At 38.3% G+C, this 26,021-nt stretch overlaps 1 protein-coding gene across 1 annotated transcript in view; it reads left to right on the top strand.

The window, feature by feature from the left end:
- LOC114048472 (liver carboxylesterase 1-like) overlaps positions 1 to 26,021 on the top strand; it is a 61,786-nt gene that overhangs the window by 18,100 nt on the left and 17,665 nt on the right. The window contains exons 3-8 of the mRNA XM_027869391.1: positions 42 to 186; positions 5,659 to 5,792; positions 14,963 to 15,116; positions 23,142 to 23,246; positions 23,561 to 23,665; positions 24,956 to 24,994. Coding sequence (XP_027725192.1) covers positions 42 to 186; positions 5,659 to 5,792; positions 14,963 to 15,116; positions 23,142 to 23,246; positions 23,561 to 23,665; positions 24,956 to 24,994 — 682 coding nt within the window. The remainder of the gene's footprint in view (positions 1 to 41; positions 187 to 5,658; positions 5,793 to 14,962; positions 15,117 to 23,141; positions 23,247 to 23,560; positions 23,666 to 24,955; positions 24,995 to 26,021) is intronic.

Raw genomic sequence — 26,021 nt, forward strand, 5'->3', positions numbered from 1 at the left:
TGCTGAAAATAAATGATGTTTTATCATGTTTCCTTGCACAGGTGTGCCCAGGACCTAGTTTCTGGACAATTACTCTCTGACCTTTTCACCAACCGGGAAGAAAAAATTTCCTTGAAAGTATCTGAAGACTGTTTATACCTAAATATTTATACTCCTGCTGACCTATCAAAGAAGACCAACTTACCTGTAAGGAGGTTATGGATGGGGTTTACTGTGACTTTGGAGATGATGGTTTATTGTCCTTACAGGCATCTACAGTAGAAGAGGATAGAGAAAGAGCCCTTGGTCTGGAGGGGGGAATAGGGGCTTGGGATACTGACTTTTCCCTTGGATACTCAGCAGTCAGGCTGTGTGACCTTTTAAAGACACATAGCTTGTCTCTCTTCACCTCAATCATCTTTATTTATATAGTCTTGGAGGGTGGCAGGAAACTCACAGTGGTAACTGAGAGTAAAATGTACACATCCCTTACATTTGTGAAACTCTTTCATCCACATCATTTCATTCAACCCTAGGGACAAATGTTATTTTCTCCACTTGACAGAGAAGGAAACTGAGATCCAGAGAGTGACCAAAGATAACACAGCTGGTTAGTGGTGTCTCCAATTATCAGGCATCTTGAAACGGATATCTCATAGATATCTTAAACTCAATATGGACAAAACTGAACCCATTATCTTTTCCCCAAAATCCACTCCTCTTCCTAACTTTCTTATTACTGTCAAGGGTACCACCATCCTCCCAGTCACCCAAGTTCACAATCTAGGTGCCATCCTTGATTCCTTTCTCTACCCCTAACCCCTCATATCTAATCTGTTGCTAAGGCTTGTCGATTTTACCTTTGTAACATCTTTTGCACAAGGTCCCTTTTCTCTTCTAAAACTGCCACCACCCTGGTACAGGCCCTCATCATTTCATACCTAGTCTATTGCAATAGACTCTTGGCCTGTTGATTGGTCTTCTTGTCACACATTTCTCCCCACTCCAGTTCATGCTCCATTCAGCTGTCAAAATGATTTTCCTAAAGCATAAAACTGACTATGTCATTTCTCTACACAATAAACTCCAGTGACTCTCTATCACTTCTGTGATCAAATATCAAATTCTGCATTTGGCATTTAAAGCCCTTCATAATTACACACACACACATACACACATACACTGACACACACACACACACACACACAAACCTTTCCAGTTCTCTTACACCTTGTGGCCTCCCAACACCCCCTCCCACCTTCACTCTGACATCCAGATATAATGGCCTCCATCTCTCAGCCCCAGGCATTTTCTCTGGCTGTCCCTTGTGTCTGAAATGTTCTTCCTCCTCATCTCTGCCTCCTGGCTTCCTTCAAGTCCCAGCTACAGGAAGCCTTTTCCAATCCCCTTTAATTAAAGTGGCTTCCTGCTGCTAATCATTTTTGATTTATACTGCATGTAGCTTGTTTATACATTGCTCTTTACATGTTGTCTCATCCATTAGACTATGATCTCCTTGAGAATAGGGACTATTTTTTGCCTTTCTTTATTTCTTCAGAGCTTAACACAGTGCCTGGCATATGGTAAGTGCTAAGTAAATATTAGTTATTATTATTATTATTACTAACATGTATATAACACTATGTGGCAGGCACTAGGCTAAGAACTTTACAATTCTTATCTCATTTGAACCTCACAACAAATCCAGGAGGTAGGTGCTGTTATTATTACCATTTTACAGATGGGAAAACTAAGGCAAACAGATTAAGTGACTTGTCTAGGGTCTCACAGCTATGAAGTGTTTGAGACCAAATTTGAACTCAGATCTTCCTGACTTCAGGCTTACTTCTCTGTATACTGAGTCACCTAGCTGCCATCATCATCATCATTGCTTGTTGAAGAGGTGAAACTCTGACAATATCACAGAATCTGAGTTGACAGGCACCCCAGGGAACATGAATTCAAAAACATGAATGAGCAAGAATTTTTACTGCATCTCTAACATGTTGTCATCCAGTCTCTGCTTAAAGTCTTCCTTTAAGACTTTAAAGGTGGGTGGGTTCTCACCCACCACTTCTTGAGGCAGCCAAATTTCTCAGTAACTCATCCCTGATATCGTGAGCTCTGCTTTCTTTGACAAAACAGAAAAAGTCTATTCCCTATCCCATAGGATAAAGGATAAAGGATAAAGACTAGAATTATGATTGCTTTGGTATAGAACAGTAGTGTTAAACTCAAATAGAAATAGGACTAAAACATATATAAGGATCTCTCTAGGCCATAGAAAACTGCATATTAATATTTTGTTGTTGTTCAGTCATTTCAGACATGTTGGATGCTTCATGACTCCATTTGGGATTTTCTTGGCAAGGAGTGGTTTTACATTTCCTTCTTCAATTCATTTTACAGATGAGGAAACTGAAGCAAACAGAGCTAAGTGACTTGCCCAGGGTCACACATTTACTAAGTTTCTGAGGCCAGATTTGAACTCAGAAAGATAAGTCTTCTGTCTCCAGGTCCAGCACTTTATCCACTGCACCACCTAACAGCCCTAAAGTTAATATTATTTTTGTTCTATTGTATTTATAGTTATCTTTTTAAATATTTCCCAATTTTATTTTAATCTGGTTCAGGCCAGCTGAAGTGTTTGACACCTCTGATATAAAGAATTTACAGGTAAAGAATCTTCCTTTACCTGTGTTGGCCAGCACTTTCTCTTCAACTTAGCTTGCCTAGAGTCACATAGCCAGAACATCAGAGACAGGACCTGAACCCAGGTCTTCTTGGCTTGAAGTCTAACTCTCTATCTGTACACTATGCTCCATCGATTCCACATGATGGGTTGTTAAATGCTTAAAGACAGTGATTGTACTCCCACCCTTATCCCAAATCATATATTCTCCATGGAACATATTTTCATTTCCTCCACCAATACTTTAGATCTGGTCTCCTGATTCTGTTTAAGGCTCTTGCATTGGATTAGTAACTTCTCCCCTCCTTCATAACTGTCAATTATCCACATCAATGAGAAAGAGAACTAGCCGCATGAATAATTTAAAAGAATTCTGATTGACTTTGGAAAGTACTCTGCAATTTTCTTGAAGATAATTTCTCTTGGCCTCAGTTTTCCCATCTGTAAAATTATGGGCTTGAACTGGATGATCTCTAAGATCCCTCTCAGGTCTAAATTTGTACTCCTTGTTTAATTCTTTTTAATTTGTACAACTCTGAAAATGGAATAGCATTCCTTGGGCATATAGAGGTATATGGCTTCTCCTAGAGGCCAGATGGGGTAGCTTGGAACCAAACTTGAATCCAATTCTAATCTGGAAGATAGGCTGCCTGAACAGCCCTGAAACATGATGTTTCCATCTACCTGCTTCCTATTTAATTTGGATTGCTGGAAAACCCTTGACTCCCAAAATATGAGATACAGATCAAAAATGTTTTGCTTAAGATAACATACGGCACTTCACTGCTCCATGAGGTCCAGCACATTGTTGGAGAGCTCTAATTGTTAGAAAGTTGCTCCCTATCTTGAGACCAAACTTGACTCCTTTTAAGGTTACCCTCTGGTTTTAGTTCTGTTTTTGAGAACTAATGAGCTTATGCCATTCTTTTATATACATGACAATAGCATATTCTGCCTGAATCTTCTCCAAGCTAGATATCTTGTCTTCAGGCCTTTCTCTACCATGGTCACTAACATCTGGAGGTTCTCCAGATTAACTACAGAACTTCTGAGGTAGAACTAACTCAGATATTATCTAGTCAACCTATGCCAGAACTGGAGTCTTCTCTACAGCATACCTGAAAAAATGGTAAAGAAACCACTGCCTGAAGACCTCCAATGAGGAAAAATGAGAGATCAACTGAGGCAGCCCATTCACCTTTTAGGGAACTCAAATTGTTGGGAAATTTTTTCTGACATTGAGTTAGAATCTGTTTCTCTGTAATTTCCATTCATTGCTTCAGGTTCTGCCCTCTGGGGCCACACAGAACAAGTTTATTGTTATTATTTTTTTTCTGCATGCCGGGGTCCTTCATATACTTGATAATAGCTATCTAGTCTCACCTCCCCCCCAAGTCTTCTCCAGGGCAAACATTGCTAGTTTCTGAGAGAAATGATTATTTCTGTCTCATATTAATGGACAATTATTAAAATTGAGGAGATCCCAGTTTTATCTCCTCTTCCTACTTTCTTGTCCATTCTCTCAAGGACAAGGCTGATGAAAGATAGGATTAACATTCTTTTTTGTCTAGTTATTGCTACTCCACCCAGCTAGTTCAGGCTTAGATGGAGGATATAGATTCTTTGTCTAGATTGCCCAAGGTTGGGTGTGGTCTGGGTATAGGGATAGTGTTTCTGGCCAAGAGTGACAAGATGTCACTCTCAGTCCCTTATTGCAGTGAGCTCACTTCTCTTTGTAAAATCTACCTCTCATTAATTGCTAACCAATCAGAGTTGATTGCCACCCTCAGAAGCACTCCTCTTCCAAAGGACATATAAACCATGAGCCTGCTGCCATGATTGTCTTTGGTCTAAGACAGAGATGGCCAAATAAAATCCTTTTATTAATAAACATGCTGGTATTATTAATAAAATGATTAAATTACCCAGAAATTATGTCTCCCAAACTTTTTAAACATCACATTTCTTTAACAAACTTGAATGGGAAGCACAGTATTATTTTCTATTTTCCTTCATCACCAGTGGTTTTTCTTTCCAATTAGGCCCATAGAGCTAAGGTGTGCCTCATTTGTCTCTGTTCATTGCTTTCTATCATCTTACACTAGAGCTCCCAGAGAACAAACTGGTTCAGGGGTGTGGTACAAAGACACTGAAAACAGTGTCTAGGAAGGGATTACTTCCTAGAGGTATTTCTTCCTCCCTGCCATCTCAGGGTGTGCTGGAGCCTGCTCAGACTGGCTAGTAGAAGCCAATTGTTCATTTTCATGCATTTCAGAAATCCACAAATGCTACAATGCTTGATTGTTTTGTTGATTGTCTAGATCTAAGTAATGGAGAAAACATTAATCAAACAGATTAAAGTTAAGAGTGTGTTGTGTACATTTTTTTTTAATTGGGAAAGCTAATTGTGAAACATTTACCAGCAGGCTTTTGTTTCTATCTATCTGTCAGAGGACATTCTGAGTCAGAATGTCTGAGCTGAAAAGAACCTTGGAGGTCACCTAGCATAACATTCTCATTTTCTTTTTGGTATAAAATGAGGCTTGTAGAAGGAAGGGAATTTATCTAAGTTCATATAATAAGTTAGTGGGAGTGTTAGGACTAGAACCCACATCTCCTGTCTCCTAGATATATGCCCATTCTACTACACCATGCTGACACCCTAGATGTCACTGGAAGGGAGACAGGGGAAATAATATTGGATTTGTAGATGAGGGATCTAGGTTGAAATCCAAGGTCTCACACTGTCCTTGTTACTTCAAGTAAGTCATTTAACCTGTCAGGGCATCAGTTATATTATCTGTAAAATGAGGGGGTTGGACTAAGGGCCTTTCCAATTCTAAGACTGTGAACCTATGGGTATAACACCTGGCCTGAGTGATTTAAATATTAATTCATATTCCTGAAAGTAGGGCTAGAAAAAGTGACCTCTTGAGAGCTTTCTCAACTCTGGGCCCCTATAAATAGTACCATTCTTTGTTACTTAGGTGATGGTGTGGATCCATGGAGGGGGTCTTTTGGTGGGTGCTGCATCAGCCTACGATGGGCTGGCTCTCTCAGCCCTTGAGAATGTCATAGTGGTGACCATTCAGTATCGCCTGGGAATCTTTGGATTCTTTAGGTAAGATCTACCACCTAGGAACTCCCACTGAGCAATATGAACCTACCCTAGACACTATCCAAATCTGAAATGCTGTGATTCTCCCATGACAACTACTCTCAAGAAACATGTGACATATGAATATGGTGAATTCATCCTAGTAGAGACCATTTCTATGTGTCCCTGTGCTTTATTGGAACTTGGCCTACACATGGGTCCTATTTGACTTCTTTTCTAATTTAGTCTTCTTAATGTCACAGACTGTGGCATAACATCTATCATATCATTAGCATCCCGCAGCTATAGCCAGGGTCACTATTTGTCCACAAATGAAGTAGTGAAGAAAGAGCTTTGAATTTGGAGAGGATCTGAGTTCAAATTCTCCCTCCATCCCTTACTCCCTCAGCAAGTCATTTAACTTCCTCTGGTCTCATTTACCTCATGTATAATGAGGTGGTTGGATGAAATGGCCTCTAAGGTCCCTGAGCTCTAAATTTATAATCTTATCATCCTATGATTGGTGAGATGCAGCTTGGAGTACCAGTTACTATCATTGAATTAAGAGTTTTGCATTGCATACCTGCTATTCATTAACTTGACCAATTAATAAGCATTTATTAAGGTGCTGCTAGGCCCTGAGGACAAAAAGACAAAATGAAACAGCCTCTGCTCTCAAGGAGGGTACATTCTATTGGAGGAGAAAACATGTCTATATACAAAATAAATACAAAATAAGCAAAATAAGCAAAACCCTAAATAAGCAGGACTTTGTGGGGGGATGGGGGTGGGAGGGCATAGAGTATAAAACGTGCTTAATAAATGTTTGTCTCTCCCTGAAGTAGTTGCTTAACAGATGTTTTTTGTTTTTAATTTGAATGCTAGTGTAGTATAAATTCTGACAGGTCCTATTAAGCTGTTGTTTTAAAGAACAATTTAGGTAAATTCAGAGAGGCAAATCACCATTGCTGGACATCAAGTGAAGATTAAAATTAAAATTAAAGTGAGGAGGGGTTGTAGTCTATGCTGGTAGAAATCACAACTCTTTTGATATTTGTAATATTCAGTCACTTCAGTCCTGTTTTACTCTTTGTGACCTCATTTGGGATTTTCTCCACAAAGGTACTTGAATGGTTTGCCTTTTCCTTCTCCAGCTCATTTTACAGATGAGGAAACTGAGTTAATCAGTTAAGTGACTTTCCCAGGATCACACAGGTAGTGTGTGAGGCTGGATTTAAATTTGGAAGATGAGTCTTCCTGACTTTATCCACTGCGCACCCTAGCTGCCCTTTTGACATATTGAATTCTAAGTACCAGATACAAGGTTCTATGTCTAGCTTTGAAGTAAGCCCTGAAGCAGATATAAAAATGTTGGATTTATCCCTTGACCTGGAGGAAATCACCATTTAGCTGGGAAGACAAGGTGCACTAAAAAAAATTAACAATACAAAGAAAATTGGCTAAGTGGGATCATATCCCTGGCAGGGACCTTAGAAGTCATGTACTATAACCCCTCATTTTATGAATAAGAAAACTGAGGCCCAGAGTAGTTAAGCAGCTTGCCCGAGGTTATTAAATAAATGTTATTAATTGAATTGGGGCCATCAGACTCCAAGTCCAGAGCTCCAGAGTTATAGGTATTCAAATGAGGGAGGAATCACCATGGCCTGAAGTAGTAAGAATTTGGAACACAAGCATAAAGGTCAGAAGAAGGCATTATGGGCAGGAAAACAACTTGAGAAAAAGGCATGTTCTGAGTCAAAAGTAGGAATTATTTCACCTTGAGCAAAAACCATTGTGTCTGTGGAGGGCAACAGTGGTGTTTAAGAGAATGCTCTAACCTTGGGTGTAGTTGTACAAAGAGAATAGTCACTAACTTTCACCCCAAGGGAGTTGGGGGAATAGTGGTCCTGGGAGAAGAGCACTATGAAGAGAGAAGCCTTGAGATGCCAAGACATGGTTATGGTGCTCACTAAGCACTATGGTGCTTCTCTTACTGCTCCTCATACCCACCCTTCATACACACACTCCCAGGAAAGAAATATGCTCCCTGCCCTACATGTTGGCTAAGTAAGGCAAAGCACCATTTTCCTCATGCTAGTTATGACTCTGGGCATCAGCATGGTATGATGAGACTACAAAGAGATGAGCACCAAAGAAAGAGAGATTTCATTTTGACCCTTTTGGGGGATTCAGTTAACAATACTGATAGATCCCCCAGAGGGCAATATGGGAGTATGGAGTTAATAGGAAATCAAGCATGTATTCCCAGTGCTTAGCAAATTTACATATAAGGAAGGAAATAGAAACTGAGGGAAGGAGAAAATAAGCATTTACTAAGCACCTACTAAGAGCCAGGCACTGTGCTAAGTGCTTGTTACAAATATTCTATCATGGAGCCAAGATGGCAGAGTAAAAAGGTAGTTGCTCTCACCCTCCCCTATCAACCTCTGAAAACCCAGAAAATATCACCCCAGAAAAAACCCTGGAACAGCTGAACCAGAAGAAAGACAGGGTGCAGCAGTGCAGTAGCCCAGGTAGCTAGAGGAATTAGTGGGAAAGGTCCCTCTTACCCTGGGGGAAGGGGAGCAGTACAGAACCAGTAAGCTAGTGGAAAGACCCACTTTAGCACACCAGGAGGAGATTCTAGTGCCTTGGCATTCTACAGCAAATGGGTCTCCCAGTGCCTCACCAAAAATAAAGGAAGCAGCACTACAAAGGGCCCCAGGTGGATAAGCACCTTTCAGCATTCCTCTGAAAGGAGCTGAAGAAAGCAACCTGGATTTGCCTGAAAGTTCCAGCCTTGCTGATTCCAGCCCAACACCAGGTAAGCTGCCAGAACCCTACAGCCTCCAGTTGCCAACATAAGAGGCCCCAGCACACAAAGCCAGTGACCAAGACCTAGGCTCCCAACACAAGAAGCTTGGGTCAGTGCCCTCTGCTCCCCAGAAGGAGAGCTTAATCTCTTTAAAGACCAGGGAATAAAGAAACACCATGAGTAAAAAGAAACATACGATAGATTCATATTATGAGAAGAGTGAAGATCAAGACAGAAATTCTGAAGAGGACAACATTGTCATCAAACCCATATCTGCAACATCAAAAGGGAATATGAACTGATCTGAGGCCCAAAAAGCCTTCTTAGAAGAACTCAAGAAGGATTTTAAAAGTCAAATGAGAGAGGTAGAGGAGTCCTTAAAAAGTACAATTGGCCAATTGGAAAAAAAGTACACTGAAGAAAACAAGTCCCCAAAAAAACACAATTGGCCAACTGGAAAAAAATGTACACTGAAGAAAACAAATCCCTTAAAAATATAATTGACCAATTGAAGAAGAAAGTACAAAATCTAACAGAAGAAAACAATATGTTAAAAATTAGAATTGAACAAATGGAAGCTAATGACTCTATGAGAGAGCAAGAATCAGTCAAACAGAAAGAAAAAAATGAAAAAATAGATGAAAACATAAAACGCCTCATGGGTAAAACAACTGACCTGGGAAATCAATCCAGGAGAGACAATTTAAAAATTATGGGACTACCTGATAATCATGATGAAAAAAAGAGCCTGGACAATATCCTTCAGGAAATCATAAAGGAAAACTGCCCTGAAGTCCTAGAACCAGAAGGCAAAATAACTATGGAGAGAATACACCGCTCCCCATCTGAAAGAGATCCCAAATCAAAAATGCCAAGGAATATAATAGCTAAATTCCAAAATTACCAAACTAAAGAGAAATTACTGGAAGCAGCCAGAAAGAAACAATTTAAATATCATGGAACCACAGTCAGGATTACACAGGATTGCAGCCTCCACATTAAAAGACTGTAGGCTGTGGAACATGATATTCCATAAGGCAAAGGAGCTTGGAATGTAGCCAAGGATTAACCTCCCAGCAAAAGTGAGCATAATTTTTCAGGGAAGGAGATGGATATTCAACAAAATAGGGGACTTCCAAACCTTCCTGATAAAAAGACCAGAGCTCAACAAAAAATTTGATCTTCAAGTGCAAGATTCAAGAGAGACATAAAAAGGTGAATGGGACAGAAAGATACAATATGTTGTTAATAAGGGCAGAATGTTTACATCCCTACAAGGGAAAATGACACTTACAACTCTTGAGAACTGTATTGTTGTTATACCATGTTAAAAGAGTATACATGAAGGGGGTAGATATAAGTTGACTTTGATGTAATGATAAAAAAAAAAATTTAATCAAGTGGGTTAAACAGATCCAAGTAAATGGATTAGTCTGAGCTAAGAAAATGTACTGAGAAAGGAGGAGGCAGACAAGGGTAAATTACATTACAGGAAAAGACACAAAAACCTATTAGAGCAGATGAAAAGAAGGGAGGGGGATGAGCATTATTTGAACCTTACTCTCATCAGATTTGGCTCAAGAAGGGATTAACATAATCAGTTAGGTATAGAAATCTAACTTGCACTATAAGGCAGTAGGAGGGAAAAGGGGAAAGAAAAGGGAGGGGAGATAGAAGGGAGGGAAGAAGTAGTAAGGGTAAAGGGGAAGAAAAGGGAAAGGGATAATAGAAGGGAAGTATGACTGAAGGAGGCGCAGGTCAAAAGCAAAACACTAGTTGGGGGGGTAGGAGAAAGGAGAAAGAAAAGCATAAATAGGGGAGAAAAGGATGGAGAAAAAGACACAGATAGTAATCATAACTGTGAATGTGAATGGTATGAACTCTCCCATAAAATGGAAGCGTGTAGCAGAGTGGATTAAAAATCATGATCCTACAATATGTTGTTTACAGGAAACACATTTGAAAAAGAGTGACACATACAGGGTAAAAGTAAAAGGCTGGAGCAAAATATGTTATGTTTCAGCTGAAGTAAAAAAAATCAGGGGTAACAATTCTGATTGCTCAGACAAAGCAAAAGCAAAAATAGATCTTATCAAAAGAGATAAAGAAGGAAACTAGATCCTGCTAAAAGGCACCATAGACAATGAAGTAATATCATTACTAAACATATATGCACCAAATGGTATAGCATCCAAATTCTTAGAGGAGAAGTTCAGGGAGTTACAGGAAGAAATAGGCAGCAAAACTATACTAGTGGGGGACCTCAACCTCCCCCTCTCTGAACTAGATAAATCTAACCACAAAATAAACAAGAAAGAAGTTAAGGAGGTGAATAGAACATTAGAAAAGTTAGGTATGATAGACCTCTGGAGGAAACTGAATGGGGATAGAAAGGAATATACTTTTTTCTTGGTGGTTCATGGCACATACACAAAAATTGACCATATACTAGGGCATAAAAATCTCACAATCCAATGCAGAAAGGCAGAAATATTAAATGCATCCTTTTCAGATCATGATGCAACAAAAATTATATGTAATAAAGGACCATGGAAAGATAGACTAAAAAATAATTGGAAACTAAATAATCTAATCCTAAAAAATGATTGGGTCAAACAACAAATCGTAGAAACAATCCATAATTTCATTCAAGAGAATAACAATAATGAGACAACATACCAAAACTTATGGGATGCAGCAAAAGCATTTCTTAGGGGAAGTTTTATATCTCTAAATGCTTACATAAATAAAATAGATAAAGAGGAGATCAATGAATTGGGGATACAACAAAAAAAACTAGAAAAAGAACAAATTAAAAATCCTCAATTAAGCACCAAATTAGAAATATTGAAAACCAAAGGAAAAATTAATAAAATTGAAATTAAGAAAACTATTGAACTAATAAATAAAACTAAGAGCTGGTTTTATGAAAAAGCCAATAAAATAAACATTTGGTTAAACTAATTAAAAAAAGAAAGAAGAAAACCAAATTACTAGTATCAAGAATGAAAAGGGTGAAGCTACCACCAAGGAAGAGGAAATCAAAACAACAATTAGGAATTATTTTGCCCAACTATATGACAACAAATTTGACAATCTTAGTGAAATGGATACATATTTACAAAAATATAAATTGCCCAGATTAACAGAAGAAGAAGTAAAATACCTAAATAACCCCATCTCAGAAAAAGAAATTGAACAAGCCATTGATGTACTCCCTAGGAAAAAATCTCCAGGGCCAGATGGATTTACATGCGAATTCTATCAAACATTTAAAGAACAATTAATTCCAATATTATGTAGACTATTTGGGAAAATAGATGAAGATGGAATCTTACAAAATTCTTTTTATGATACAAATATAGTTCTGATACCTAAACCAGCACGAGTCAAGACAGAGAAAGAAAATTATAGACCAATTTCTCTAATGAATATAGATGCAAAAATTTTAAACAAAATATTAGCAAATAGATTACAGCAACTTATCACAAGAATAATACACTTTGACCATGTAGAATTTATACCAGGAATGCAAGGATGATTCAATATAAGGAAAACTATCAGCATAATTCATCATATTAACACCAAAACTAACAGAAACCACATGATCATCTCAATAGATGCAGAAAAAGCTTTTGACAAAATACAACACCCATTCCTATTAAAAACACTAGAGATCATAGGTATAAATGGACTCTTCCTTAAAATAATAAATAGCATCTATCTAAAACCTTCAGCAAGCATAATATGTAATGTGGACAAGCTAGAAGCATTTCCAATAAGATCGGGAGTGAAACAAGGATGTTCATTATCACCACTGTTATTCAACATTGTACTGGAAACGTTAGCTTTAGCAATAAGAGAAGAAAAAGAAATTGAAGGTATTAGAATAGGCAAAGAAGAAACAAAGCTATCATTCTTTGCAGATGACATGATGTTATACTTAGAGAATCCCAGAGAATCAAATAAAAACTACTTGAAATAATAAACAACTTTAGCAAAGTTGCAGGCTATAAAATAAACCCACATAAATCATTGGCGTTTCTATATATTACCAACAAAGCCCAACAGCAAGAGATAGAAAGAGAAATTCCATTTAAACTTACTGTAGACAATATAAAATATTTAGGAGTTTACCTCCCAATACAAACCCAGGAACTCTATGAACACAATTACAAAACACTTTTCATGCAAATAAAGTCAGATCTAAATAATTGGAAAAATATCAGTTGCTCATGGGTAGGCCAAGCTAATAGAATAAAAATGACAATTCTACCTAAGCTAATTTACTTATTCAGTGCCATACCAATCAAACTACCAAAAAATTATTTTATAGAGTTAGAAAAAAATAATAACAATATTCATTTGGAAGAACAAAAGGTCCAGAATATCAAGAGAACTAGTGAAAAGAAATGCAGGGGAAGGTGGCTTAGCCATTCCAGAACTGAAATTGTATTATAAAGCAGCAATCATCAAAACTGCTTGATACTGGCTAAGAAATAGAATGGCAGATCAGTAGAATAGGTTAAATATGCAAGACACAGTAGTCAATGACTATAGTAATCTATTATTTGATAAATCCAAAGACCCCAGCTTCCGGGATAAGAACCCACTCTTTGAAAAAAACTGCTGGGAAAACTGGAAAAGAATATGGCAGAAACTAGGCATATACCAAAATAAAGTCAAAATGGGTATGTGATTTAGATATAAAGGCTGATATTATAAGCAAACTGGGAAAGCAAGGAATAGTTTACCTGTCAGATCTATGGAGAACTGAAGAATTCATGACCAAACAAGAGATAGAGAACATTACAAAAAGAAAAATAGATAATTTTGATTACATTAAATTAAAAAATTTTTGCATAAGCAAAGCCAATGCAACTAAGATTAGAAGAAAGATAGAAAATTGGGAAAGAATTTTTACAACCAGTCTCTCTGATAAGGGCCTCATTTCTAAAATATAGAGAGAATTAAGTCAAATTTATAAGAATACAAGCCATTCTCCAATTGATAAATAGTCAAAGGACATGAACAGACAGTTCTCAGATGAAGAAATTAAAGCCATCTATAATCATATGACAACATGCTCTAAATCACTATTGATTAGAGAAATGCAAATCAAAACAACTCTGAGGTACCACATCACACCTATCAGAATGGCCAACATGACAAAACAGGAAAATGATTAATGTTGGAGAAGATGTGGGAAAATTGGAACACTGATGCATTGTTGTTGGAGTTGTGAAATGATCCAACCATTTTGGAGAGCAATTTGGAACTATGCCCAAAGGGCTATAAAAATATGCATACCTTTTGACCCAGCAATAGCACTTCTAGGTCTACATCTCAAAGAGATCACACAAATGGGAAAATGACCCACATGTACAAAGATATTCATAGCAGCTCTTTTTGTGGTGGCAAAGAATTGGAAATTGAGAGGATGCCCATCAATTGGGGAATGGCTGAGCAAGTTATGGTATATGAATGTGATGGAATACTATTGTGCTGTAAGAAATGATGACCAGGCTGACTTCAGAAAAACCTGGAAAGACTTATATGGTCTGATGCTGAGTGAAGTGAGCAGAACCAAGAGAACATTGTACACGACAACAACCACTTTGTGTGATGACTAATATTGATAAACTTAACCCTTCCTGGCAATACAAGGATCTAAGACATCTCCAGAGGCCTTGTGATGGAAAATGCTATCCACATTCAAAGAAAGAACTATGGAAGTCTAATTGCTATTTTTTTTCTCTTCTGTTGAGTTTTGTTTCCTCTTTCTGATGGTTCCTCCCATTGGTTTTAATTTTTACTTACAACATCACTAATGTGAAAATATGTTTAATATGAATGTAAATGTATAGCCTATACCAGATTGTGCACTGTATTGGGGAGGGTGGTGGGGAAGAAGGTGAAGAAAAATTTTAATCTCAAAAGTATATGGAAGTGATTATTGATAAATCAAAATAAATTAATAAAAAAATTTTAAAAAGCAAAAAAAACCCCAAATATTCTATCATTTGATTTTTACCTTACTTATTAGCTAAGTGCTATTATTCCTCCATTTTACAATTAAGTAAACTGAGGTAGACAGTGGTTAAATAACTTGCCAAAAGTCTTACAGTTAGTAAGTCAACAGGACTCACATATATGACAGATATGTAAAAACAAAAACAGAAACAAAAAAACCAATGTGGGTGAAATGAACTGGATTCACTAGAGGGGAAACTCACCATTCCTCATTATTTTTGATACCCAAGTTTGTCATGCCTGTATGATTATTGGCCCTGCTATTAACTTGTGGCTGTTTCTCTGACATCCCTTCTCTGTCTTTTCCGTTCAATGTATACCTCTTGTCTCCTTTCCTTTACAGCACTGGAGATGAACATGCCCGAGGAAACTGGGGTTACTTAGATCAAGTGGCTGCACTCCAATGGGTCCAGAAGAACATCGCCAATTTTGGAGGAGACCCAGGCTCAGTCACCATCTTTGGGGAGTCAGCAGGAGGTGTCAGTGTTTCGACATTGGTGAGCTTCCAGGGGTACTATACCTTGGCTCAGGAGGATTCAGTCTACTCCTTTTTTCCTCTTAACTACCTATTTTCCCCTTTTCTCATTTATTCAACAAACATTTATTAGGTGACTACCGTGTACATAGGATTGAGGTGATGGGAAAAATGCAAAATTTATTTAATTTATGGCCCCTATACTCAGATAGAGGGAAAAGACCCAACCGCAGATGACTATAATATACAAATATTCCATTTAAGTGTATTAAAAATGCGCTGACCAAAGAGCTGCCTGAGGCCCAAGGGGATGGGAAGGTTATTGACTGACTCAGGAGATTAAAAAGGCTTCATGGTCAAGCTGTCAATGGGGGGGGGGGGAGGTTAGAAAAGCCTTTTTCTCCTCCATTTTCTTTGTTGTTGTTTCTTGTTCTTTCTGTCATCGCTTTTCTCTCTTTTATGCCTCTTGGTTCTTTCTCTTCTTTCTCTTGTCTCTCCATTTTTCTCTACCTCTCTAAATTGAGCTTGGCAATGGAAGTGGTGGGAATGGTGAGGGCACTTGCTGGCTAAGACAACTTTTCTAGTTCCTTTTCTCCTCACATATTGTATAAAGGAAACTACTTTTTCCTTGAATAATATCTTCCCAATTATCCATTCTGGAAAGCAATTTGGAATTATGCCAAGAAAGTAACTCCAAATTATCCATCCATTTTTGCCTAGACATCCCACTGCTATGTATAAATCCCAGAAGGAAATTCTTATTTCCTTGTATATTAGTTCCTATATTTCTTCCCATGTTTCTTTGAATTCTTAATTTTCGCAATTTCTTACTGCACAGCAACATTCTATTACATCCACACAGCATAGTTTGTCTTTTTTTTTTTTTGTTTTTTCCCCACAAGTTAACTGACATTTTGTTGCTGGCTTTTTGCCACCACAAAGTCATGCTTTGATTTTTTTTTTTTTTTTTTTTGGTATATACTAGACTTTTGTTTCTATCTTTGATTTCCCTTAGGGTTATGTGCCTAATAAAGTAAGGTCTGGGTCAAAGGATATATATACTGTCCGCACACCGACCTGCTGCCGGCCATACGCCGGTACCCGCTCCTCCTATAAGGAGCACACTACCAGAGTCTTACTCACACTCGAGTCTTCGGTTCTCTGCCGGATAACCACACAGAGACGAGCCATTGGGAGGCGCCAACACCAGAGTTTTATTCAGAGGCCATCACAGCAAGCCATCATAGCAAGCCCAAGCAGCAAGGCCAGAGCAACAGGGCAGGAGCCAGGAGAGAGCGCGTGCGTTCTGACCACGCTCGTTCCTAAGCCTACCTAGCCCCTCCTCCCCAGCCCGCTTACTAGCCAATGATTGTAGGGTCAGATACCGGAAGGGGCTGTCTGAGTTTAGCACACCAAGGGGGAGGGAGTGACGTAGGAGGCCAGGACCGGATACAGGGAGGAGGCATCTGGGAATGACGCATAGACAAGAGTACGTGACCTAGGAAGTCAGACTCAGGAGGGGTCTGGGGTCAGTGCTGCACAAAGGGACCCAGGAAGTCAGGAAGGTCACAAGAGGTGTCTAGGGATGACGTTGCATATAGGGAGGGGACTAAGCAAAGGGAACTCAGTCCTCTGCCGTCCCACTCCCACGTGGCACCACCCCTTGCCTCAGGAGCTCAAGCTCCAGCTACTTCCTTGCACCCAGCTTATCTCACAAAGCACTGCCCATTGCCTCAGGGCTTCTCCATATCCAGCCCATCCCAGTTCAGCACGACTCTGCCTACCACAGCCCCTGCCTTGACTTCCAAAATACCCAGATCTTACCCTACCCTTGCCACAGCGCCCAACCTGGTAGCTGCCAACATCAGACAGTCCCTCACAGATATAGACAGGTTTTTTTTTTTAATATAATTCCAAATTAATATCAGGAATGGCTAGACCTTTTCACAGCTCCACCAACAATGTATTAGTATGAGTTTTTCCATATCCATATTTCCAACATTTATATCACTTTTTTCTTAATCTTCACCATTCTTCATGGTTTGAGGTCCACTCACTGTTGTAACTTTATATTTCTCTTATTATTAGTGATTCACTACATCACCCATCTCTGTGCCTTTATACTGACTGTCCCCCATGCCTGGAATGCTCCCTCTTCTTATCTCTGCTTGCCTTTTTCATTCTCTAGTTGTTAGTAAGATTCATTGAAACATCGCTTTCTGCATGAGTCCTTTCCTGACTCTCCCCTTGTTAGTGCTCTCCCCACACAGATTATCTTGTATCTGCTTTGTATGTGTTGTATATGTACCAATACATGTGCACATTGTCTCTCCTGTTAAGCTTCTTGAGGGTAGGGATTATTTCACTTTTGTCTTTGCATTCCCCAAAAGCCCACATCTTACCCCTAAGGGTTCTGGTACTTAATAAATGCTTGTTGATGGACTGATTGATTTTGAGTTCTTTTGAAAACTGTTCACATACATTTCTGTTGGGGAATACATCTTTACGTTATATATTTTTATCAATTCCCTAAACATCTTGGATTTAAAATTCATTATCAGTGATGCTTAAATATTTCCCCACTCTCTCATTTCTCTTCTAATTATACTTTCATATATACTATTTGTACGATTTTAAAAAACATGTAGTCATCATTGCCTATTTTTTTATTTTATGATCTTCTCTATCCCTAATTCAGCTAATAATTCTCTTAATTATAAGCCCACTCATCATAGTTTTATTCTCTTCTACTTTTTTTGTGCTATGACATTTTATGTTTAGCTTTTATGTCTATCATGTGCATATTATGATACACAGAATAAGATGTTGCTCTCAACTCAATTTCTGCCAAATTTCTTTTCAATTTTCCTGGCAGTTCTTGTCAAAAAGAGTCTTTCCCCCAAGTAACTTTTGTCCTTGGGTTTATCAAACACTGGGATGCTATTTTCATTTGCTTCTGTGTCTTGGTTTTCTGGTTAGTTCCACTTATCCCCTTTTCTATTTTCTGTTTTTTTTTTAAACAGTATCCAATAGTTTGAAAGATTTGTTTTATAGTAGAAGGTGTTCCAAACTCTCAGTGCAGTTTTAAGCTATTAAAGCTTTAAGAGGTTTAAGAAGGTAAGCCTATCAAGCTTTGGTGGCTTAAAGCCACTCTAAGACTTTTAGAACACTTTGTATAGTTTGAGTTCTGGTAATATTTCCCAGTCATTTGTTCTCTTTCTCATGATTTCCCCCGACATTGGCCAGGGGTGAGGAACCTGTAGCCTCAATACCACATGTGACCTTCTAAGTCCTTGGGTGTGGCCTTTTGACTGAGTCCAAATTTTACAGAATAAATCCCTTTATTAAGGGAATTTGTTCTGTGAAGTTTGAATTCAAAGGGCCACACCCAAGGACATGCAAAGCCACATGTGTCCTTGAGGCTGCAGATTCCCCACCCCTGTACCTAGAGAAAGAGTTCTTAACATGGAGTTCATGAACTTTTTTTTTTAATTTTGATGTCTGGATTTCAATAGAATTGATTTGTTATACTATACATTTTATGTATTTATAGACATGATTCTGAGAAGGTACCCATAAGCTTTACCAGATTGACTGACACCCAGACAGACTCACACACACAAATGGTTTAGAACCCTGTGTTAGACCTTTTTCTCTATCACATGAATTTTGTTATTATCTCTAACTCTATAAAAATGTGCCCTTGGTAATTTGATTAGATAATATCAAGTATGTAAATTAAGTTAGGTAGCATTGTTATAATTGTGCCAACAGAGTTCATTAGAAATTGATGTTTCATAATCTCAGTGAGGATCTTGGTATAGTGAGGCAATCATTTTATACCTCCCTAATGGGCTCGCTATTCTCTTCAAAATACTGGCTTTTCCAAATCTTTTGATGCCTCCTGGTTCCTCTGATGCCTCCCCTTCCACCTATTTCACTAAAATAATTGAGGTTATTTACTAAAGCTCCCTCTTATCCTCTTATCACTCAGATTGATTATATTATCATGAGATATTATCTCATCACTCAGATGCCTTCTGCAGTTATCTCTTCCTTCACCCCTGTCTCACATGAACAGGTGGGCCCTCCTCATTTCCAAAAATAACTCTTCTACATGAATACATGATCCAACTCCATTTCAACATCTCCAGTAGATTGCACCCTTTACCATCCCAACTTACTCATTAATCTTCAATCTGTTCATGTCTGGTGATTGTTTCCCTACTGACTGCAAACACCCTCGTGACTTTCCCATCCTCAAAAATCCTTCATTTGATCTGTCTGTCCCAGCTAGCTATCATCACTTATCTCTCCTCACTTTTGTGACTAATTCCTTAAGAAGGCCATTTGTAATAGGTGCCTCTACTTCCTCTCCTTTCCCTCTCTTATCTTTGCAATTTGGCTTTTGATTTCATCATATAACCGAAACTCCTCTTTCCAAGGTTAACAATCACATATTAATTGCCAAATCCAATGACCTTTTCAATCCTCAGCCTTCTTGATCTCTCAGCAGCCTTTGATTCTGTTAATTACCTTTTTCTTGATACTCTCCTCTCTCTAGGTTTACATGGTACAGCTCTCTCCTGGTTTTCCTCCTACCCATGTGATCACTCCTCAATTTCTTTTACTGGATCTTTTTCTATGCAAAGTCAGCTTGTAGATATGTACTATAAAGGCAGGAATACAGACTAGGTAGGTGTAAGAACTGGGAATTTACCTTCTTATCTTAACTTTTGTTCAGGCTAGAATTCATTTGAATGCTCAGCTGCTACTAAATTAGATAGCCATGTTTAAGAGAAACCAACAATCTCTTTCCCAGTAAGTGGGTTACAAAAATTGCATTGAGCAACTTCTCCAGAATTTGGTTAGTAGAGTATAATATGATTTGTATGGCACTGAAAAGATGACACCAGAAGATAGGCAACAAAGCTCATTAGAAACAAATACCTAGAAGCTACCAGAGACAGAGAGAGACAGAGACAAAGACAGAAGGATATACAGAGAGAGAGAGGGACAGACAGACAGAGAGACACAGAGAGACAAAGAGAGAGAAGAGAGGGAGAGAGACAGAGAGAGGAGAAAAGTGGGGAGAGAGATGAAGAGAATTGTTATTTTTCATTGTTTTCATTATTTATGGAGGCTATGCTAATGAAAAATGCTGTCAGAACTCTCTGAATTTTGGTGCTCTGGAACAAAGCTATATTCACGCCCACCCTCCACCTCTCTGCTACTAAATCGTACTTCTCTTTTCTCAGACTTTATCTCTACTGACCAAGCATGAGGTTATTTCACTATTTATCACTCCTGGCTTTAAATTTTATTCTTATCTTATTTGAGACCACAATTTCAACTCCTACTTTTTTAGTGTTGGCTGAAGCATAAAAGATTTTCTTTCTTCCCATTAATTTCAATGTGTTACTTTATGCAAACTGTCAGGTTTTGATTTTTATCCTTACTTTTCCATGATCTCAGTGGTCGAGGGAATAGATACTGAACAGATCTTCCATCTCTCCTCTTCAATCCTGATCAGTCATTAATTTTGCTCTCTCTACATCCAAATGGTTTTCTTCTACATTATTTCATCACCTTTAGTATTGATTTAGAGCAAGGAGATGAGATTTTTTCCCCTGAAATTTTGATTGACTCATTCTACTTATCCTTTTTTTCCCTTTGTATCTTTTATTCTTAGTTATGTCATATTTCTGTTGTCTTTTGCCTGCCTCTCAGATGGTATTTTTTTAAATTAAATCACATAATTAAAGCACCCTCCCTGCCTACCTTCACATCCTTGTCTAGCCCTAGCTTCTTGAAAGCAAACACTTCATTTCTTAATCTTTCATTACTGTATGAAAGTACTTAACTATGCTGTTTGCTTAGTTTGCATGTCAAATATTCAGCTCACTTTGAGATCCCTTTGAAGGAATGAATTTTTTTCTTTTTCTTTTACTGAATGATCAATTTTGTTTGTTTTTTTTTAATTGAGATTCACCTTTGCAAGATATACCATTTTGGGGGTGTCAACAGATATTCTTTGCTCTTCACAATATATTCCAATTTTTCTTTTAATTTCTTATAACCATAGAGCAATTCTGTGCTATTCTGATTATTCTAGGAATGTAAAGCATTTTTCTCATGCTACCTACAAAATTTATTAATGTTACAGTTCTAAAATTTGATTATAAGATTTCTTGATTAAAGTTGAGTGGGGGTCTTTTTATTATTGTTCTATGGATTTTCTTGATGTGTGCTTTGTTGTGTCCTTCCAATATTTCTGAATGACTTCTTAAATGATATTCAGGCTTTCAAGTTTTCAAGTTTTCTTTCTGTGTGTGTGTGTGTGTGTGTGTGTGTGTGTTTGTGTTTGTGTTTGTGTTTCTGGAAAATCTATGATGTTCAGTTTGTTTCTTTATATACCTACTCTCATGTTCAGTATTACTGGTTTGTAGAACTTTCATGGTTTTCCCCCCATTTAAAAACAAGTTTTTGCTCCATTATTTTTCCTTCTCTTTCATTTTTACATTCCAATTCTTTTTTTTTTCCTTTTTCAGAGGATGTACTATAGGGAAAAGTCTGACTTTCGTTCTGAACGCTTTAGTCTTTGATTGGACACTGATTTCTTTCTTAAAATTTCTAATTTCTGTTCTTATTTCTATGATATTTTCATTTTGTTCTTTGAATTGTTCAACTGTCACTTGTGAGCTTCTCAAACAATTTGTTTTAATACTTCATAATGCTCAGGTGATTATTTACTCAGTTTCCTTTGTTGCAAGATCCTTTTTTAATTTTTTTTCTAATGTTTATGTCTTCTATTCAATAAGTTTTTGTCTGTTTTTATCAGTCACTGGGCTGATTTTTCTATCATGTCCTTAATGAAAATGTGCGCCTTAGTAAACCAATCCTTTCCATCCTGTAGATTCAGTATTGTTATCCCCTGACTCTAGCCCTCACTGTCTATTCTCTATTCTCTCAGACTACTAGATATGGATGAGGTCTCTTTCCCTCAGAAAGTGAAGTTAACAAATTTTGGGACACCACAGAAGGGAGACTTTTCACCACCTTCACCAGTTTCACTCTTCTGGTTTCCACTATCCTCTCTACACATATCTTTGTTCTCACATATGACTCCCAGGAGCTAATCTTGAAAGAGTCAAGAGAGGGGCCCCTAGGACAATGCTGAAAGAGGTGTTTGGAAAGTCTTTGTAATTAGGTCTCTTCTCCACTTCTTTCTCATTCCTTCTGCTACCTCTATGTTTCTTCTTGTCCTATAGTAAGGGCCTATTAAGGCCAGGACATTAGCTGTGGGAGAGTGCAGGACCAGAATGGTAAGACTTCTATCTGCTCTGGGATCAGCCATGGGCATGGCAGTTCTCCACCCTGGGCTAGCATCCAGGTTGTAAGATAAGGGAATTCTCGGAACAAGGCTAGCAGGAGAAATCAGAGGCAGATAAGTTGGTCTCCAGTTATCTTTCCCTAAGAATTTGTGTTGATGCCCTTCATTTTTCCTCGTATTGTCATTGAAGATTTTTGTTTTTGCATTTTGTGGTTCTTTATTTTTATTATTCAATCTAATTGAGGGAGAGCTACTCCTAGGAAATTTCTCATTTAGCCTCCTTCCCAGGATTGCCTCAAATCAACCATTTAAGAGAAATTCACTTGAGAAAGGAAGGGTTTCCTTAGAAAAAAAGGACTTGGGTGGGGAGAAATCCTGGGAATATCTCAAGGCTGGTGCAGAAACCACTTCTAATGTACGGTAAGGAACAGGATAGACCTACATGGGGAAAGAGCTCACCTGAGGTAAGGTAGCTGGGGAAAATCGTCATCAAATGGCAGCTTCTCATTTTAATGAATTATTATTGCTATGTACATACCGAACTTAGTTATTCTTAGGTTGTGTTTGTTTTGTTTTTAATGCAGGAAAAGGAATGTTAGGGCTGTCAGTGCCCTCTGAATTTCAGTGCTCAGGGTCAGAGCCATAGTGACCCCATCTTAACTCTGGCTCTGCTCTTGAAATGTAATTTTTTTCCCTTTTCTTTTCTTCTCTTAGGTTTTATCTCCTTTGACCAAGAACCTTTTCCACCGAGCTATTTCTCAGAGTGGAGTTAGCTTAATGGATTGTTTGCACAATTCCAGCCTCACAGCAGCAGTTGAGGTAGGCCTTTTGCATTATATTTTATTCCAAACCCTTGACTCCCTTCAAAGAGTCATATAATTTAGATCTTTGAGATCATCTAACCCAAACCCTTCATCTTACACAAGTGGATTCTGAATTCCAGAGAAGGAAAGTAACCTGCTGAAGGTTGCAGAGCCAATTGATGACAACATGGACTTACCCAACCCTCTGTTTAGGGCTCCTGAGCTCCTAATGTAGTGTCCTTTACTTTATGCTGTACTGTCACAGGTCCAAGAACACATGGATTTAGGCACTGCTTTAGAATAAATTATCCTTGTTATATCTTGTTGCAGAAAATAGTGACTTTTGCTGGGTGCAAAAAAGTCACTTCAGCCAGCATGGTTCACTGTATGCGACAGAAATCAGAGGAGCAAATCCTGGATGCAGGTCGGAAGATGGTAGGTTACCTTGGATTCTCACCCATTGCCAATGCCCATAATCCTTTCAGACTTTTCAGTTCTCTCAGACAGAATGAATGACCCTCTATGAATGTGAAATTCTCATCTGTAAAAATGCAGACAGCCATATTTTAAGAAAAAATATTTTCACAAAAGTCCTTCAAACTCACCTTGTTTGATTAAGATGTGACCAGAGAAATGGTTTTCGGGCATTCTTACTTGATGTTTTATCTAACTGCCTGAGGGGCTAGATCAGAAGAACTCTTGAATTCCCTGCCCACTCAAGGAAACCTCATTGTCAGATATTCCTGAGAATCTATCTTTGCAGAGAAGACAAAGGCAGGGGCCAGTGGTGTGTATATACTTTGGCTCTCAGGAGAAACTGAGCTATTTAACCCATCCCTGAGGGAATGGAGACCCAACCCCTGAATTCTTCACTAAATGTGCCCATTTCTCAGGGATTTCTCTGGCCTACTCAGTTGGAGTCATCTGTTCACACTTGTTTAATTCTCTGTCCACACATGCAGTATAAAATACAGCCTTAGAATATTTAACTACATATGCTCCAGCCCCCAACAATTAAGCAAGACACTTTTGGGAAATTGAATCAAAAGTGGTTTTCAGGGCTTAGAACATAACTTGGATATATCAACAATACTCTGCTTTATGCATATGAGCTCAGTTGATAAGGCTGGTGGGATTCTGGAGAATCTAAATTCTAGTGATCCAGAGCAAGGTTCTAGCCAGATTTCTTTCAGTAATGAAGGAATCAACTCCAGCTGGTTTGTGCAACAGCAATGAAGGGGCTGTTCCTAGATCAGTTCCAGGCCCACTGGCAATGTTTCCACCAAATGCAAATATGATCTTAATTGCAGAGTTATATAAATGAACAATGCATTCTTGTTTCCCCAGCTTCTATCCTGGAGCTAGGAATGCGTTGAGGGCAGGGAAGGCCTGCTGACAGATTAGGTGTTCTCAAAAATATTGTAAAAAAAGTACTTTTTATTCACAGGCCTGTTTTCTCCTTCAGAGCCCTAGCATGTGGGGAAAAGATAGGTAAGAAATGGAGGCCCCAGATCCTCATATGGTGATTCCTAGCTTTGTTCCAAGAGACCTTGTCATTATCTCAGTAACTATCCCAGCTTCAGTTTGCTCCTGGTGTGAAAGGGATCAGAAACTGTTCACTTAATCCCATAAGAACACTGAAAGAAGGAACTTGAACAGCACGTAAAGCATGATCCGCTCTTTATGTGAAGTTCTCTCACCTACCCTTTTTGTTTGTTTTCACAGGGATTATTTGGCCTGGATTTCTTGGGAGACCCCACAGAGGTAAAAAAAAAAAAGCATCCTTGTTTTCTTAATTATGGGTTTTCAATCTTGGTTCCTTCAAGTACTGATTAAAGACAAGAGGAAGCCCAGTATAAATGGAATTATTTCAGTTCCATTCCTCCACTACCAGCCTATCTTCCTTTCTTACCTTGCCTCCTCCCCAACACACATATAATTAGCCACTGCTAAAAATGCCCTTTCTTGAGGCTATGATTGGCTTTGTCAGTTTCATGGTGGCCTCTAGGGAAATACATGAGCTGGGCTGATGAATCCTTTCGGTAGCTCTCAGAAATAAGGCCAAGGCATCAGACAATCAGCTCTCAGTTAATCCCTACCAATTTGTGAGGTGAATACTTGTAACTGCTACAGAACCACTTTGCTTTGAACCAAGTATTAACCTAGCGCCTTTTGCAAAACCATTTGCCGTGACTGTCTCTTTTGAGACTCCAAACTTTTTTTTTCTATCAATTTACCAATTAAACCATTCATTTAATAAACACAAGTAAAACTCCTGAGCTAGTTGGTAGAGATACAGAAAGGAGGTAGACTTAGGATTTTATTGATCTGGGGCACTTCTGGGGGAGGGAATGTCCTCTGCACTGTATAATGCATACACATACACACACACACACACACACAGAGTCAATCTTTAATATTACCATGTTTAATTTTTTCTGACTTCAAGTATCAGTGTGATTTTATTAGTGACCTCATTTTCACATTCGCAGCTATGTGCAAGTAGAGAAAAAAATGAGAGGTATGATGCTCGTAGATCTGTAGAGCAACTGGTATTCTATTAGATATTTCACTGATCTTGTTCACCCTACCATTGTAAAGAAGTACCTATGCATTCATTGAATGTTTTCATTATTTGCCTTTAAAACTCAAGTTTTGTGTTGCAATTATGCCTCCAAAGCATAATGTCTTTGGGCTCTAAGGTGATGTCAAACTCTTGGAAGTCCTATCTTCTTCCAACAGCAGTGACTGAAGTCCCAGCAACCTTTCCCTTGGTTTTCCGAATGCAGCC

This window comes from Vombatus ursinus, unplaced genomic scaffold (assembly GCF_900497805.2).
Source record: "Vombatus ursinus unplaced genomic scaffold, bare-nosed wombat genome assembly UNPS02014793.1, whole genome shotgun sequence".
NCBI classification, from domain to species: domain Eukaryota; kingdom Metazoa; phylum Chordata; class Mammalia; order Diprotodontia; family Vombatidae; genus Vombatus; species Vombatus ursinus.